This window comes from Ursus maritimus, unplaced genomic scaffold (assembly GCF_017311325.1).
Source record: "Ursus maritimus isolate PB19 unplaced genomic scaffold, ASM1731132v1 scaffold_20, whole genome shotgun sequence".
NCBI lineage: Eukaryota > Metazoa > Chordata > Mammalia > Carnivora > Ursidae > Ursus > Ursus maritimus.
The window spans coordinates 28704139-28723257 of record NW_024424453.1 but is presented as its reverse complement, the minus strand read 5'-3'; the positions used below and the strand labels follow the sequence as shown (position 1 = coordinate 28723257).

The 19119-nt window shown below is 46.7% G+C and overlaps 1 protein-coding gene across 1 annotated transcript in view; it reads left to right on the top strand.

Annotated features, from left to right (window-relative positions):
* Positions 1-19119, top strand: part of TMEM108 (transmembrane protein 108) — a 385548-nt gene that overhangs the window by 359012 nt on the left and 7417 nt on the right. Inside the window, exon 4 of the mRNA XM_040636808.1 lies at positions 12157-13584. Within this exon, the coding sequence (XP_040492742.1) occupies positions 12157-13584 (1428 nt within the window). The remainder of the gene's footprint in view (positions 1-12156; positions 13585-19119) is intronic.

Genomic DNA, 19119 nt, shown 5'->3' with positions numbered 1-19119 from the left:
TTAGTTTTGGGAGGGTACAAGCCAGTCAGGACTGCACTTGTGTTCTTTCCCCTGATGTCAACAAGATGTTCCCTGAATATTAATGATCCTGTTATTTTATTAGAAGTTGAGTTGACCTTTTCATTTTTGTTTGGGGAAAGTCTTCGAGAGAATATCTTTGGTGTATGAGTTTGTGTCCCTGTCCTAGCTGATTTTCTTCCCTTCTAGAATAGCAGCTCCTTGAAGGAAATGGTCATATCCTCCAATATGTGGGCACCATACATTGGCCTCCAGCTGTATTCCATCTGTCCTCTAAGCCACAAAGTGCATGTATGCCGGAAATTCCATGGCACTCCTAGGATGCCATGTTCCTTTCTTCCTTTGGGGGAACTTGGAGCCTAAATTGGAGAAAGATGATATAGAAAGAGCCCAGAATTGAGATATTTCTCTTTCCTTCCATATGAGCAAGAGAGGAGGAAAATAAAGGAACCCAAATAGAGAATCAGCCTGTTGAGTTCCTGCACTTAAAAAAACAAACAAACAAAAACAACTTTAAATCCAGAATGATCACTGAAAGAGCTTTAAGTTCACTTCTACATGGGTGGTATTCCAGTTACTGTTGCCGCCTAACCAACCACCCCAAAACTTTGTGACTTAAAACAAAAGTGATAATTCATTTCCTCATAAATCTATAGCTTGGGCAGGGATCACTTGCATGCATGTGTGTACGTGTGTTCACATGTGTTTGTAGTGTTTCTGTTAGGAAACTGTGCTCTGGGGGCACCTGGTGGCTCAGTTGGTTAAGCATCTGCCTTTGGCTCAGGTCATGATCCCAGAATGCTGGGATTGAGCCCCACATTGGGCTCCTTACTCAGTAGGGAGTCTACTTCTCCCTCTCCCTCTGCCTGCTGCTCCCCCTGCCTGTGCTCTCTCTCTCTCTCTGTCAAATAAATAAATAAATAGAATCTTAAAAAAAAAAAAAAAAGGAAACTGCTCCATCAGCCTCCCGGTGCAGCACAAGGAAATTCATGCTGGCTGAAGGCCACAGGTGTGGCTGCCTGGAAGGAGGGTAAAAGCTAGGTTTGCACCCTAAACTCCCTGGTTTCATGAAGAAGCCAAGGTCACAAGCATAAGTTATCTCTATAAAGCACACCTTGAAGGTAATGATGCATATTTATTTTTGAGGGAAACCATGCTGTGAGAAATGAGGAGTTCATGTTTGATCTTTAAAATAGAAGAGAGCATAGAAGATCAGAGGATGGAACACACTAGAATATCAGGACCAGTGATTTAAAGAGAACACTGTGGGTTTGGAGCATTAGTGGGATTGTAGGGGCAGTGACTCGGCCTAGGTCACTCCCAGTCCTAACCCTGTATAACTGTGTGGCCCAGGGTATTTCACTTTGTTGGACCTCAGCCTTCTCATCTGTAAAGTGAAGGAGTTAGATACCAGAGAATCCTAATATCCCTTCCCACTAAAAGAGAATAATCTTGAAATTAGAAAAGCCCATTTCCTGGCAAGATGGTATATTCCTGCCCATGTTGAGAACAGACTCCCTGATGGTCAGATTTGATATGCTGTGGATACTCTTTCCTTCTGTTGTTAAAACACCGGATGCCGGGGTACCTTGGTGCCTCAGTCGTTAAGCGTCTGCCTTCGGCTCAGGGCATGATCCCAGAGTCCTGGGATCAAGCCCTGCATTGGGCTTCCTGCTCTGCTGGGAGCCTGCTTCTTCCTCTCCCACTCCCCCTGCTTGTGTTCCTTCTCTCACTGGCTGTCTCTCTCTCTGTCAAATAAATAAATAAAATCTTTAAAAACAAAAACAAAAAACAAAAAAACACCAGATGCAGAAGTTAAATTCCTAAGTGTTCCAGTTTCCAGTTACTCGTTGCTGTAAAACAAACCACCCCAAAACAGTGGCTTAATCTTTTACTTTATTAGAATGTTAGAGTTGGGGGCGCCTGGGTGGCACAGCGGTTAAGCGTCTGCCTTCAGCTCGGGGCGTGATCCCGGCGTTGTGGGATCGAGCCCCACATCGGGCTCCTCCGCTATGAGCCTGCTTCTTCCTCTCCCACTCCCCCTGCTTGTGTTCCCTCTCTCACTGGCTGTCTCAATCTCTGTCGAATAAATAAATAAAATCTTTAAAAAAAAAATAGAATGTTAGAGTTGACTGAGCTCAGTGAAGCAACTCTCACTTGGCTTCTCTTGTGTGGTTGCAATCCAATAATGGCTGGAGCCAGGGTTATCTCTAGGCTGCTTCACTGTCATGTCTGATGCCTGGCTGGGGTTGGAACAGCTGGGACTCCTTAGGCATTTTTCTCCCTCTCCATGTGGTCCCTCCACTCAGTCTCTCTACCTGGTGGCCTAAAGGCCACTGGACTTCTTATATGGGGTGAAAGACACCCAAGAGAAACCTGAAGAAGCTGTGTGACCTTTTCTGTCCTGGCCTTGGAAGTCATGTGATGTCACTTCTGCCCCATTCTATTCCTCACATAAGTCACAAAGGCCTACCCAGGGTCAAGGGGAGGAAAACAGACCCCACCTCTTGGTGGGAGGGGTGTCCTTGAACTTACTGACAGTAGCTGACCTGCCGTCTTGCTTGGTGGCTTGGTGATGAGGGGATGGCTTAGAAGACTTCTCAGTTTCCTGATCCTGTGATTCTGTCACAAGGTTTGAGGACAATGGGAAAAATATCTAGCAGTAGAAATCTAGTGTAATGGGGAGGAAAGCGCTACTTAGAAGATAAAGACATTTTAAATTACAAGGAAAATGATGGGGTGCCTGGGTGGCTCAGTCAGTTAAGCATCCAACTCTTTTTTTTTTTTTTTAAGGTTTTCTTTATTTATTTGAGATAGAGTGAGAGAAGGAGAGCAGGAGCTGGGGAGGGGGAGGGTAGAGGGGGATGGAGAAGCAGGCTCTCTACCGAGCAGGGAGCCTGATGTGGGGCTCGATCCCAGGACCCTGGTATCATAATCTGAGCCGAAGGCAGACGCTTAACTGACTGAGCCACCCAGGTGCCCTTAAGAGTGTAGACTCTGAAGCCAAGGTGCCAGGTCAAATCACAGCTCACCATTCCCCACCTGTGTGAAAGGAGACGGGTTCCTATACCTCTCTGTGCTGCTTTTCCTCAGTTGCAATGATGAGCTAACAATAGTACCTGTCTCATCAGGGTGTTCTGGGAATTAAATATATCAGGACAGGTTTAGCCCTTCAAGTAGTGAATTGTGTATAGGAAGCACCTCATATGTTAAATTAGCCATTTCTCTCTTCATGAGCTCTGTACATGCCTTTGCCAGATGCAAATATGCCCAATATGCACTGTGGGCAGCCAACCAAATAAGCTGAAAGAGGAGGACCTTTCCTTTCTTTGGGCCCTGGGATCATGTATGCATTGGAATTCTAAGTAGGAGGAGGCCTTCCTGAAATATCTGGACACCCATCAGTCTGTGGGTTTCCGCCCCCTACACTTGTCCATTCTCCGAGGTGCTTTAAAATTCAGTTCCACATTTAAAGCATGTCAAGCTAAATTTTAGTTTTAGTCTCTCTCACATACTTGGAATTAGAGCCTCCAGAAGCTATTATGCAAATCTATACAAATGATATGCAAAGAGGCGATAGCCCCAGATTGTGGGGAGAAGAGCGAGCAGGCCAGCACAAAGGAACTTGAATGAAAATTTGCATCTGTTAGGGGAGGCCCGGGTTGAAGGCCTTGCACAGTTATTGTGACAGTATGCGCCCTTCCATTCAATTATTAACCTTTTATGCCAAAGAGGAGAGGTAAAGTCATGTCTGACTTCCTTAGTGAAGGTGACAGTGGAGGTTGAAGGAGGTGTTTGTTTTGCAGTACCACATCATAGCAATTTTTATGATACAAATGAAAAGTTGCTTTGAAATAGTGGCTGTGGTCCAGGCTGTGTCCCCAACCTGCCTTGTCTTTGTGGACAAGTCAGCTTGCTCCTTCCATTGCCCCCTTTGTGAAATGAGAGAATATGATTAAGTTACCTCTAGGGCCCCTCTCACTGTGACAGCTAAATGTTATCCTCCAAATGAAAACTCTTGGCACCCAGATGGCAATACCCATTCGTTGTACCAAACAAAGGTTTACTCTAAAGTCTACAGAAGAAAGGGCTGAGAGGTAATTTAACAGTCTTCCTAGAGAGAAAAATAACTTCACAGGATGCTGATAACTTAAAAAAAGGGGGAGGGGCAAACATTTATTTACACTGTAAGTCTTAGAGCAAGAAGGATTGTAGTCATATACTTCCCAGCTGGGAAGACTTTAACCCCTGGAATGTTCCTAGTGAGAAAGTCAGAGGAATTTCTTTCCCTGAGTATTTTAAAGACTAGGATGTGTTAACCCCTCTGCCTCTAGAGTGCTGCAAAAGTTCTTCTGGAGGCCAGGGTGGCTTCTCTCCCACCCGTCACTGGGCTTATTCAGGGTCTCTGTAAACTTTGCACTGCCCTTGGTCCTGCTGCCAAAAGATTGCCATGTCCTTGGTCTCTGGTCTCTGATTGTCTCTAACACATCTGGTGTTCTACCCCAGGAATCCTCTGGGCCTTTAATTTTAACTCCAGCTGTTGCAGCAGCCACCAGTGGGCACAGGCACACCCTGACAGCCCCTCTGCCCAGGGCTTCTCTAACTAAGCCGCACTGGCCATGGGCCTCGTGCAGGAGTGAGGAATACAGAGGAACGAGTGCCAGTGGAGTAGCCCTGGGCCAGTGGAGATGGGAGCGATGTAGGAAATGTTAGAGTTCGGAGCCAACGGCCAAGAAAGAATTCTTGAGACATCTTTGATGCAAAAGGTGATTTTATTAAAGCATGGGGACAGGACCTGTGGGCAGAAAGAGCAGAAAGAACCAAAGATTATGATGGGTGACTGATTATATACTTTCAAGTTGAAAGGGGATTAGGGACAACACAAGCCTTCAGGGTATTTTGGAAACAAAGTTTCCAAGATCCTAAGGGGGCTAACCAGAGTTAGAAAGGTCATTTATTATTGTTTAGAAAAAACTCAGGAGATTCTGCATTCACTATCCTCCTGGTTCCATTTTAGACTGAAATCCTTTCATGCTAGAAATATAGTGTCTGCACCATGGCTTCATAGCGCAGAGCTTTTAGCCCTCACTTGCAGGGCCAGGGCAAAAGACGAGTCAGCTGTGGGCCATTTTCCACTTTGTGAGGGAGATGGGCGGCTCCGCACCTGAGGGAAGCTCTTCCAGCCACCCCTCGTCCCATGGAAGCTGGACAGGAAGGAATTTGGCATCCAGCCTCACCACTTGGGCCTAAAACTAAACCACATTTCCAGCCTCCTCTGAAGTTGGTTGAAGCCATATGACTGAGTTACGGCCAACAGAATGTTGTTTTACTTTTTTGCTTTAACCTCTTTAATATATTAAGAACATTAACCCCGTTCTGGTTCCAAGATGGCAGAGGAACAGGAGACCTAAAGTTCGTCTGGTCCCAGGAATTCAGCTAGAGAGCTACCAAACCATTCTGAATACCTATGAACGCAACTGGAGAAAGAAGAAAAGAGTACCAGAAACTCTATGAACAAAAAAGCGACCACTTTCTGCAGGGAGGAGCAAAGATGGCAGAGGAGTAGGGGACCCCTTTCTCAGCTGGTCCCCTGAATCGAGCTGGATATGTACCAGACTATCCTGAAAACCCATGGAATCACCCTGAGATGCAGGAAGATACATCTGGATCTCTACAAACGAACATTTCCAGCGCTGAATATTGAGGTACAAAGCGGGGAGCCATGAATCCGTGCACAGATATCGAAGATAAATGGAAGGGGGAGGGAGCCGACGTGCTCAGGCACCAGGAAGCAGTGGCCACTTGCACTGGGGAGCGGGCCGGACTCACGGACCAACACCCGCGAGAGAGCAGACTGAGACTGTGAGCCTGGGAACGCACGTGCGACCAGACTGAAAACCGGAGCTCTGGCTCGCTCACGGGAACCAGACTAAAACCGGGAGCTCCGGAGTGCTCACTCGAACTAGACTGAAACCAGGAGCTCAGGAGTGCTAGTGCAACCAGACTGAAAACCGGAGCTCTGGAGCGCTCACTGGAACCGGACTGATACCGAGAGCTCGGGAGTGCATGCACGACCAGACTGAAAACCGGCGCTCCAGAGCGTGTGCGAACCACACTGAAACAGGGAGCTCAGGAGCGTGCACAGGAACTGGGGGCGGCTGGCGGTGTTAGAAGCACAAAACACAGAGACGTGTTTAAACAATTTTTGGAGACCAGTGAAAATGAAAACACATGGGTCCAAAACCTATGGGACACTGTGAAGGCAGTCCTAAGGGGAAAATACATAGCCATCCAAGCCTCACTCAAGAGAACAGAAAAATCTAAAATGCAGTTTTTATATTCTCACCTCAAGAAGCTGTAGCTGGAACAGAAGAACAAGCCTAACCCATGCACGAGAAGGCAGGTGATCAAGATTAGAGCAGAGATCAACGAATTAGAAACCAGGAGCACAGTAGAGCAGATCAACAGAACTAGAAGCTGGTTCTTTGAAAGAATAAATAAGACCGATAAGCCACTGGACAGACTTATTCAAAAGAATAGAGAAAGGACCCAGATTAAAATTATAATGAAAGATAAAATTATGAATGAAAGGGGAGAGATCACAACCAACACCAATGAAATAGGAAGGATCATTAGAAACTTTTATCAACAGCTTTATACCAAAAAATTAAACAACCTGGAAGAAATGGATGCCTTCCTGGAAACCTATAAACTACTAAGACTAAAACAGGAAGAAATTGATTATTTAAACAGACCGATTAATTATGAAGAGATTGAAGCAGTGATCAAAAACCTCCCCCAAAACAAGAGTCCAGGGCCTGACGGATTCCCCGGGGAATTCTACCAAACATTCAAAGAAGAAATAATACCTATTCTCCTGAAGCTGTTTCAAAAAATAGAAACAGAAGGAAAACTACCAAACTCATTCTATGAGGCCAGTATTACCGGTGTGATCCCGGCGTTCCAGGATCAAGCCCCACATCAGGCTCCTCCGCTGGGAGCCTGCTTCTTCCTCTCCCACTCCCCCTGCTTGTGTTCTCTCTCTCTCCCGCTGGCTGTCTGTCTCTGTCAAATAAATAAATAAATAAAATCTTAAAAAAAAAAAAAGATCCTAGCTAATAGGATCCAACAGATCAAAAAGGATTATCTATCAACAACTGGGATTCACTGGTGGTTCCAAGGGTGTTCCAACATTTGCAAATCGATCAGGAGGATAGATCATATCAACAAGAAAAGAGTCAAGAACCATATGATCTTCTCAATTGTACAGAAAAGCATTTGACAAATACAGCATCCTTTCCTGATTAAACCCTTCAGAGTGTAGGATAGAGGTACATTCCTCAATTTCATGTAAAACCATCTATGAAAAGCTCTATACAGCAAATATCGGTCATTCTCAATGGGGAAAAAGTGAAAGCCTTTCCCTTAAGATCAGAACAAGACAAGGATGCTGCCCCACTCACCATTATTATTCAACATAGTACTAGAAGTCCTTGCAACAGACAGACAACAAAAGAGGATAAAAGGTGGGATCCAAATCGCAAAGAAGAAGTCAAAATGTCTCTCTTCGCAGATGACGTGATACTCTATATGGAAAACCCCAAAAGACTCCACCCCAAACTATTAGAAGTTATAGAGCAATTCAGTAATGTGGCAGGATACAAAATCAATGTCTCAGAATCAGGTGCATTTCTATACACGAATGATGAGACTGAAGAAAGAGAAATTTGGAATCGCATTCCATTTACAATAGCACCAAAATTCATACAAGTATTCAGAATTAACCAGAGAGGTAAGTTGATCTATATTCTAGAAACTACAAATCACTCTTGAAAGACATTGAAGAATATGACACAAATGATGGAAAAATATTCCCATGCTCATGGATCTGGAAGAATAAACATAGTTAAAATGTCTATATAGCTCCAGAGTACCACAGTTTTAATGCCATCCCGATCAAAATACCAATGACATTTTTCAAAGAACTGGAACAAACATCCCTTAAATTTGTGTGGAACCAGAAAAGGCCCGATAGCCAAGGAATTGTTGAAAAGGAAAACAAAGCTGGGGTACATCACGTTGTCGGATTTCAAGCTATACTACAAAGCTGTGTCACAAAGACAGCATGGTACTGGCACAAAACAGACATAGACCAATGGAACAGAATAGAGAACCCAGAAATGGACCCTTGGCTCTTTGGGCAACTAATCTTTGACAAAGCAGGAAAAAACATCCGGTGGAAAAAAGACAGTCTCTTCAATAAATGGTGCTGGGAAAATTGGACAGCTACATGCAAAAGAATGAAACTTGACCACTCTCTCACACCATACACAAAGATAAACTCCCAATGGATGAAAGACCTTGATGTGAGACAGGAATCCATCAAAATCATTGAGGAGAACATAGGCTGCAACCTCTTTGACATCGGCCACAGCAACTTTTTTCATGACACATCTCCAAAGGAAGAGAAACAAAAGATAAAATGAACTTGTGGGACTTCGTCAAGATCAAAAGCTTCTGCACAGCCAAGGAAACAGTCAAGAAAACTGAGAGGCAGCCCACAGAATGGGAGAAGATATTTGCAAATGACACTACAGATAAAAGACTAGTATCCAAGATCTACAAAGAAATTCTCAAACTCAATACACGTGAAACAAATAATCAAAACCAAAAATGGGCAGGAGTTATGAATAGACATTTTTCCAATGAAGACAAAGAAATGACTAACAGACACATGAAAAAATGTTCAAAATCATTAGCCATCAGGGAAATTCAAATCAAAACCACATTGAGATACCACCTTTTGCCAGTTAGAATGGCAAAAATGGACAAGGCAGGAAACAACAAATGTTGGAGAGGATGTGGAGAAAGGGGATCCCTCTTCCACTGTTGGTGGGAATGCAAGGGACTGGAGGAGATTATGCTAAGTGAAATAAGTCAAGCAGAGAAAGACAATTATCATGTGGTTTCAGTCATTTATGGAACATAAGAAATAGGAAGATCGGTAGGAGAAGGAAGGGAAGAATGAAGGGGGGTAAACAGAAGGGGGAATGAACCATGAGAGACTGTGGACTCTGGGAAACAAACTGAGAGCTTCAGAGGGGAGGGGAGTGGGGGATTGGGATAGGCCAGTGATGGATATTAAGGAGGGCACATATTGCATGGTGCACTGGGTGTTATACGCAAATAATGAATCATGGAACATTGCATCAAACACTAAGGATATACTGTATGGTGACTAATATAACAAAATAAAAATTATTAAAAAAAAGAAAAGAAAAAACTCAGTCATGAGACCCTTCAGATATATATCAGTGGGCCATATGTTGGGGGATGATTACTAAGGTATCTTGGGGGATAGAGACAAAGGAAGTTTCCGAAGGAATTTTTTATGTTAAAGAAGACTTACAGGATCCTGAGGGGCAGGATAAGATTACCTCTCGCACTTAGCAAAGTATTAACATCGAGGCAGCTGAGTTCCTAGGGGAACGTCACTGCCTGCTTCAAGGATTTGTCAGTGGGCTGTAAGTAGTAAGGAAATTTTTCTTTTGCCTTTGTTTCCCACATCAGGAACTGGTGAGTGCTCCTCTCACGTAGATAGTTTGAGGTGCAGTCTACTCAGTCCCTCAGAGGTCCCCAGGAAATACGAGTTGCTCATCCTGATCAATTCATAACCTGCCCTCAGATTGATTTTCTCTATTTGGCTCATCTCAGACCCCCATGGTTGTCCCCTCGGATCACTTCCCAAAATACACTACCTGCACACAACTCTGCCTTCCCTTTTTCTGAGGGATTTCTAATGTAAGACACCTGTCTTAGCTCGGGCTACCATACCAAAGTATCACAGGCTGGGGGTGCTTAAACAACAGAAATTTATTTTCTGACAGTTCTGGAGGCTAGAAGACCAAGATCAGGTTACTGACAGGATTGGTTTCTGATAAGACCTCTCCCTTTGACTTGAAGATGGCCACCTTCTCACCGTGTCCTCATGTGGCCTTTCCTCTGTGTGCAAGCATCTCTAGTATCACTCTGTGTGTCTTAATCTCCTCTTCTTATGAAGACATCAATCAGATTAGATTAGGGACCACCCTAACAGCCTCATTTTAACTTAATAACCTCTTTAAAGGTTATCACCAAATACAGTGACATTCTGAGGTGCTAGGGGTTAGAGCTTCAACAAATGAATTAGGGAGACAAACAGTTCACTCTTTAACACTTATACTGAACCAAGGGACTCGTGAGCAAACAGAGGCTTGTAACAGAATGTCCCTCGAAACATCAGAGGTCAAGACTCCCAGCCCTAAGAACAGATTGTTCTTGTGGTGTTTGGCTGCAAGAGAGGGGTTGGAATAACCCTGAACCAGTCAGAGCATCGTGGCACAGCAGGCTCCTGTCCTCTTCCTCCTCCTGCATTGTTGGTGGTGGTTGACCAGGAAAAGCATGCATTTTAGATACAGCTCGGTTTCATATACTGCAGCTATGGTGGGACTTTAAACATGTTCCTTAATCTACCTGAGATCTCAGTTTCCTACCCCCGTCAAGTGGTTGTGAGGATTAAATCAAGCAGGCCAGAGCAGGTGCTAAGATAACAGTTTTTAGGATTGACTTGAATAAGCAGAGATTACTGTTAATATATGGTTTAGATCACCAAAGAAAGTGTAGAAAAAAATAGGTTGCTTTGGGCAAATTTTTGGCCCTGGAGACTGTGTGTGCTACAGTCTGTTCAATCTCTTGTCCCTTGCCCTCCTCCACCCACTAATTTAGAAGTGCAAGGCGAGAGGAGCTCGTCAACACTCAGACTCCATCCCACACCTAAGTCAGAGGTGGCTTCAGTGTGATCCTGGGCCTGTTCCAAAGGCATGCCAGAAGATGATCTCCCCTTCTTTGTTTCTGAAAGCTCACCAGGGCCCCTGCCTTCCCCTGTCAGCAGTTTTGCTGACCATCCCAGACATGTAGAAATCACTACCAGGACCCCTGCTTTGGCCATTCATTGCTTCAATCTGGTGGGGAAGGGCATGAGAGTAACCAGGAAGGGGTTCATAAGAAAAAGGAGGCGTTCACAGGTCAGAATTAGGCCTTAGAAGTTAATCAAGCCACTCCTCAGCAGCAGAAACCAGTTCTTTCCATTCTATGTATTGTACCAGGGTGGACAGTTTTCCAGTTTATAATCCGAACAGATCCTATGTCTCACATTTGTACAAGATGTGTTATTTGTTAAGTTTGGCACATGCTATTGTGATTAATAAAATGCACATATATTTAGAAGTATTTTTAAATTTATAGGTTTTTGTCCTTGTGCATTTTCTCAATGAACTAAAAGCACACACACTGATCATCATGAAAAATTCATGATTTTCTTTTAATGCTCAAAAGAGGTCCTCCTTTTCAAAAGGTTGGACATCACCAGTGATTTTCCACAAAGCGTTCAGCCACATGAGCGCCACAGGAAAAGCAGTTAACATTAATGATAACCATAAAACCAGCTGGCATTCATGGAGTGCATCTTCTCTTCCAGGCTCTCTGCTAAGTGCTATATGGGCACCAGATCTGGTCACCCTCTGGACGCCTGTCCCCTTCTGCCTATTACTATCCTATGGCACTGAGATGTCTCTGCCTTGTTTTAGGATTGTTTGTAGATTTGTTTGAGCTCACTCAGAGCCAGAGACTGCCCTGTTCATTTTTGTGTCCTCCAGTGTCAAGGAGAGGATAGAGACCCTCCTTACTTGTCCAGTGAGTAGGACTGAATAAACAGAGGTCTGACCATTTGTGCCTTTGTCCAGTCCATAAATGGAATATTAAGAAAGGGCATAAGGTTGGTCAGCTCTGCCCATGTAAGCCTTCCACATCTGACACAGGCAGGCTCACACAGAGCTGCCAGCCTCCCTTTGATCAACCTGGCCTTGACCACTCCCTGGCCACAGAGGGGCAGCAGGCACTCGGAGGCCGTAATCCTTCTCACACCCAGCCCCGCCTGTTCTGAGAAGCTGCTCTTGAGGGTCAGGGTGGCAGTGTGGACCTCCAGACTGCTCCCAGTGTTCCCTTTAGTTCCCAGAGCTCCATAGGTTCATGGGTAAGGAAGGTCCAGGCTCTGAGCAATTCCCCGGGTGTTTTACCTTTTCTCTCTGTCTTCCTCTCAAGGCTTCCTCCTGATCTTGGCACTGACCGAAGCACTGGTATTTGCCACCCAGGAACCATCTCCCAGAGAATCTCTTCAGGTCCTCCCCTCAGGCACCACCCCAGACACCATGGTGACAGCATCCCTCAGCTCTACCAGACACTCTTCCATGGCAACTGCCCCTACTTCTGTGGTCTTACTGAGCCCCCATCCCGATGGACCCTCCTCACAGACTACAGCTCCCATGGCTATGACAACGCCACATCCAGATGGACACCCTCCAACAAACACCATCTCCACCATCATGGTGACAGCAGCCACCCCACATTCTGAAGGGCCCCTGACCACAGGGCCCCTTCCTGCTGCCATGACAACCACATCCTCCCACTCAGAGGGCCACCCCCAGGGGGAGGCTGTGCCTGCCATCCTGCTGACAAAGCCAATGGGAGCCACCAGCCGTCCCACCACAGCACCTACCCGGGCCACCACGCGCAGGCCTCCCAGGCCCCCAGGCTCTTCCCGAAAGGGGGCCAGCAGTTCATCACGCTCTGTCCTGCCTGCACCCAGTGACCACTCTGGGAGGAAGGAAGGCCAGCGAGGACGAAATCAGAGCTCCACATATCTGGGGCAGAAGCGGCCCCTGGGGAAAATCTTTCAGATCTACAAAGGCAACTTTACAGGGTCTATAGAACCTGACCCCTCCACCCTCACCCCCAGGAACCCACTCCGGGGTTATTCTTCCTTGCCGCAGCCCCAGACAGTGGCCACAACCGTGGCGCCCAGCAGGACCTCGTGGGCACCATCCACCACCCCCTTGGTGCCTGCAGAGGACAAGCCAGGCCTTAGCAGAGCAGACCAGGGGGGTGGTTCCACCTTCACCAGCCAAGGAGGGGAGCCGGACACCACAGTAGCCTCAGGTGCCCCTACCAGTCCACAACCTGCCCCAGTGCCTTCTCAGCAACCCCGCGGTGACCCACAGGATGGCCCCAGCCACAGTGACTCCTGGCTTACTGTCACCCCTGGCATCAACAGACCTCCATCTGCCAGCTCTGGGGTTTTCCCAGCCACTGCGGGGCCCACCCAGGCTGCCTTCAATGCCAGTGTCTCAGCCCCTTCCAAGGGGACTCCTCAGGGAACATCCTCAACCTCGAAGGCCCCAGCCCACCCTACTGGGGGCTCAGAAAGCACTGTTGCCCAAGCCAAGGAGGAGGCTACAGCCACCCCCACCATGACCAACAGGGTGCCCAGTCCTCTCTCCACAGTGGTGTCCACAGCCACAGGAAACTTCCTCAACCGCCTAGTCCCTGCCGGGACCTGGAAGCCTGGAACAGCAGGGAATATATCGCATGTGGCTGAAGGGGACAAACCCCAGCACAGAGCCACCATCTGCCTGAGCAAGATGGACATCGCCTGGGTGATCCTGGCCATCAGTGTGCCCATCTCCTCTTGCTGTAAGTGCCTCACCCTCTCATCACTCCTCTCTTTCCCCCTCCTCTCCCTCTATCACATCAACTTGTCTCTCCCCAGAGTTCCTTTGCCCCAGAGCTGGGCAGTCCCTACCAAGTAGGCTGCAAAACTTCCCAGAATTATAGGAAACCATGTGGCAGAGCAAGAATCATGGGTTATCCCTATCCCCAGTTCTCAGCTTGCCAGGCCATGGCTTAGATGCCCACTCATCATAAAAACACAGCTCCCAGGAGTGGGGGAGAACCTTCTAAGTAGTCCAGTCCAGCTCTGCATTGTGCAGAAAGAAACACCAAGCTAGAGAGGTGCCATGACTCACCCAGGAGCCCAAAGTTAAGTGAGAGATAGGCCTGGGATGGAAAGTCACCATCTTCCTGCCCAGTGCTCTTGTCATGACACCACCCTGCCACACTCACCCTCAAGGGTGGCCTGCTAATGGCTGTAGTGACATGGCACCAAGACACCATAGGTGAACACTGGCACTTCTACACATACAACCTTCAAGTAGGAGAGCCTTCACCTTCCTCTCCATCTTCTTCCACTTCACATCCATCTCTCTGCCTGTCTTTCCTCCCCTCCCTCATCTCTTCTCCTGTTCTTTCTCTCTTTCTCCAAAAAAGGAGAAGAGACTTTGATCTTGTAGGAATTTCTATTAGCCTTGGCAAAAGCAGCAGTTCCTATAGCTAAATTGGGAGCTGGAGAGTTACATGTGAATCTAGCTATTCTCTCCCTCCTCCCCAGTTTTATTTGTTCATGGATGGTGTGAACTGGATGCTGGTGTGAGCTGGATGCAGTGTGGACCTCATCATTGCTCCCCCTGGTACTGGTAGGTAAGGGCTCTCCCCAGGCCACCAGCACTTCCTTGCTACTGCCTGTCACTCTTTTAATGAGAATTTGAGAGATTCTTCTTCCTGATGTCTCCATAAAGAACCTGATATAATCACTTAGAACGTTAGGGCTTCCTTTATGTCTTCCCCATGTACTTGATCCTAGATTCTCGGAGTTTCTCTGATAACCTCACAAGAATCCTCACTAATTTTAGCTTCCCCCCACCCCTACACAGTTATTGTCTGGCCTCCTTGTGAACCCTTCCAGGGGTGAGAAACCCCCTGTGCTCCTCAGTCGTTGGACAGCCCATTCTCCTTTGACCCCTTCAGGTTGTTACCCAGCTTTCATGGAAGCCTGACATTTGTCTCTTTGTAATTTCCACTTTGTGGTCCTGAGCCATGCCCTCTGAAGCCACACAAAACCAGTCTATCTACCAACTCCTGAAACATTTCAAATGGTGCTCAAAGAGAGCTGTTCCTTTTCTAAGCTGCTCATCCCTATTCCTTCAAGTCTCTTTTTAGGGCCACATTGCCCTGGCCCTACCCCATCATCTGCCGCTCCTGATGACCACAGTTTTATCCCTGCTCTCCCAGAAGGGAGCATAGCATTCCACATGCCCAGGCATGGCCGAGGAGAGCAGATGGCGGTTCCTTTGTTCTGGACACTTCAGTCACACTCAGGAAGCCAACACTGGCATCAGCTCTGTTGGTTGTACTAGCTGTCACATCACACCATGGACTCATCCTGATCTCAAGAGGAATGAGGTCCCAGCAACTTTCCACAGAGGACACTGTTAAGTCAGCTCTCCCAGCCTTTCCTCATGCGTGGGTCATTTGAACATTTGTGCAGGAGGTATAAGCCTTTAACATGAGCATAGTTTCTGCTTGGCGTTGTACCAATAAGATCTTTTTAAAATCTACATTCTGGATTCTTTCCAGAAGCCAACTCTCCCAGCTTTTTGTTTCCTTCTAGTTGATAAGCAAAGCAAACTTTCCATGTCAAGGGTGGGCAGCCTACTTCTGCTCAAGGACCTAATTCAGGAAAAGTGAAAAAGTTTGCAGGTTGTCTATTTTATTCTTTCATTAAGTGCCTTTATTGTCTCTCATGTAAACACATGAATGCTTAAAACTGTGATTGTCCACTCCTAAACAGAAGAATGATAATGAGAAAATGTAGCTCTGTTAGCCAATAAATCATTAATAGTGGTCATATTTGAGAAGTAACCACATTACAGACAGCTTTCTAATTTTCCATTCTTTACGTGTCTCTAGAAGCTTTAGTTTACAAAGTGAGTTCCCATTATTTTTAATCAATCCATCTTCAAAACAGACTAGCCAGAGGAATAAAAAACATAAACACGCTATGCAAGGAACATACCTCATAGGCAGGGACTAAGTCACAGGTGAATTGACTTGCCCAGGGTCCCAATCACGTAAGTCAGCTCTGATCCAGTGGTAGAATCTGTCTGATTCAATACATATTTCCCAAGTGCCCATTGTGTGCCAGGCACTATGCCAAGCACTAGGGAATCAAGAGATGCGATGTGGCTGCCTCCCCAGCTCTCAGAGCCTTCTCCCCACCTGGTCCTTTCTCTTTGCGTAAGCTGGACAGCACAGAGTAGATCTAACCTTCACCCCACAGGCCACACCCACCTGTGTTTTATAGTTCTAAAAAGACTTCTACAGCCCTCTTTGCCATGTGTGAATTTGAAATTAGATCTTACTGCAAAGCCAGAAAACCCATGGGCTGCCTAAACTGTGCATAATAATGCCAGCCAAGACAGGACACAGCCTGGAACTGCACCTAGGGAATGCTCCCAGCACTCTGAAAGGAGCCTTCAGGTGCTGGGATAGAACATACTACTTTGTAAAGGAAGCTATGTACCCTTTGTTCAAAGTGGACTCTGGCAGGCTCTTGGAATCACAGACTCCATGTCTGTCAGCATCTGTCTTGCATTTCCACTGTCCACATAGTAGGCTCCCCTAAGCCCTCACTCGCCAAGATCCCTGCCTGAGCTCTAGCTGCCTCCACATAGAGCTCCCTATCCTTAGTCATGGCCCCAACTCCTGTGGGACCATCTGTGGGGGCCCTGTGAAGGCCCTGATGCAAGGGACATCAAGATAGAATACTTATCCAGCTTCAGCATACCATGCTCTTTCAAAGCACAGATGAATGTGCTGCTTTCATAGCTAATCCCACTCCAGTCTCAGACAAGCAGACCTCTTCCAGTGGCTGCATTTATCCTAAAGCTCATTCTACTGCTCCCAAAGAAGGGTCTTCTTTGCCAGTTTGCCATATATTTCAGGCAATCTGGGTTCATAGCAAAGTGCATGCATAGGTTTCCTCACATCTGGCTTCAGACCAGCCCTGACCTGAAATCAAAAACAAGATTTCAGGTGGCCAGAACTGCCAGGCAGGTGGTTGAATCCCCTGCTTCTCTTGGAAGCAGGGGATAATCATAGCAAATCTCAGGCCTGCCCAAGAAGGGCTGTCATCAGTTCCACCAACCCTTCCAGATCATAAGCCCCACCCAATGGCTGGAAGGATATATGTGCAGGGACTGAGAAATGCTTTGTCTCCTGAGCCATGCCAGAGACAGCCATACAGGGGTTCAGATGTGCTGAAAACTGAAACTGATTGGATCCAGGCCACGTTTGGCTGGGGCAGAGGAGCCATGTGGCTCTTGAGCTGGTCTCTGCTGCCACCATCAGGATGCAAAGAGCTCACCATCTCCTGTTAGAACCCTCTGGGCCCGGCACTGCGTTGGTCCTGACACACTCCTGCCAGTGCTCTGGGCTTTTTCATCAGGTGGTCAGTTTTGTGACTCTGCCAAGCTCCCTGGCCTCTCCTGCACTTACCACATCCATTCTCAAGAATGTCTTCACCCTGCCTCCCTGAAAAAGATGAAAGGCTGTTTGGATGTTGAGGACAGGAACCAGGCCAGCTGCAGATGTTTTTCATCACCAATCTTAAGTTGAGCCTGACTGAAGCAGAGTAGGACTTCTTTCTGCCCCTGGATATGTGAGAGTCCATTTGCACTGTGCCCCAGAGCATTCTGGCTTCCTTCCAGACATGCAGTAAATGCCATTAGATATATGTAACTCTTATAGGCCCAAAATGACTTTGTAGTTATTACATAAGAAAACATGGGTCAGAGTTACTCTTTCCGTGAAAAGAGTAGAATAAATTGAAATGAGAAGGAAGTGTGACCAGGAGTGTGGAAGGAAGTGTGTCTCCTCGGGGCTTATGAACTAACTGAAGCAAGGGGGATGGGGAGTAGGCTCAGGGCCAGGCAGTGTTGTCCAGGGGGTGTCACCTCAGCTGGACCAGAGTACTTTGCTCTCACTGCTCTTCTCTGTGCTTCCCAACCAGCACCCCCTGCTGGGAGCGTTCTAGTCCCACCCACCAGGATGGGGAGCCAGACAGCCCCCAAACCTGGTTTCCCCAGGCCCTTAGTCTTGTGTCCAGCCTGGCCTCCTTCCAACCCTTAGGCCTCCCTGAGCCTCTTTCCCCAACCCCCAAAGAAAGGAAGTGATTGTCCACAGGCTGGGCTGGTCCCTCAGGCTGGCACCACTGGGCCAGTCCTCCCTTCCAGGATGTCAGTTTCTCATCTTCAAAATGAAGGAGCCAAACTGAAATATGTCACAGGTCCCTGTCTTCTAACTTTTTTTAACATTAAACCTGCATAAATCACTAGAGAAGAGGCCTGGTATGACAGAAAGGCTTGGCTCATGAAATCACATATGTCAGGGTACCTCTCCTGCTGGTCACCTGTGGGGCTTGGACATGTAACTTAACCACTGGTCCAATGTTTTCTCACCTATAAAAATAGGACTAATATCCACAGCATTAGTTCACAGCCTTCAAGCCAGGGGCGCCTGGGTGGCTTAGTCACTTAAGCATCTGACCCTTGATTTCAGCTCAGGTCATCATCTCAGGGTCATGAGATCGAGCCCTGCATTGGGCTGTGCACCAAGTGTCCTGCCCACTTGGGACTCTCTCTCTCCTCCCTCTCCCTGCTCACTCTCTCTCTCCCTCCCTCTCTCTCTTAAAAAAAAAAAAAAAGGCAGATGACAGCATGGGCTTGTGTTTGCACAGAGTTGTGTCATTTAAAAAGTGCTTCCCCATGCCTCAGATGTGTTCCCTGCAGGATTCAGGGCAATATAAGACAACAAGCATCACCCTGAGGGTCACAGAGACCCGGGTCAAGTTCCATTAATTACCTGCGTGATCAAGATCAATTTTGTTAACTTCCATAAGCTTTGTTTGCCTCTTCTTCAAAGAGGAAGAGTAACAGTACATTCCTCAGACTGTTTTGTGGGTTAAATCAGACTGTAAAGTGCCTAGGTCAGCGCTGGGCATATATTAGAGACTCCATAAGTCTGAATTGTACTTTTTCTTGGATGAAAGTTCAGGCCACCAAAATAATGAAAGTTCTAAATCACAGGTGGACCCTTGGCCTTGAGCCACTCAATAGTCATGTAGCCCAGTTTTTCTTTCTAGATCTCTCTTGTGGAGGGTACTGGAAGAACAAGAAAACTCTCATTGAATAAGCACTGACTGTGCATCAGGCAGTGTGCTCAGCATTTGCATTTATGATCTCTAGCTCTTATTACAGCCCTGTGAATCCATAGTAGTCAAGTGTGGTGAAGTGACTTACCTGATGTAACACTTGAACCCAGGCCTTTTGGATT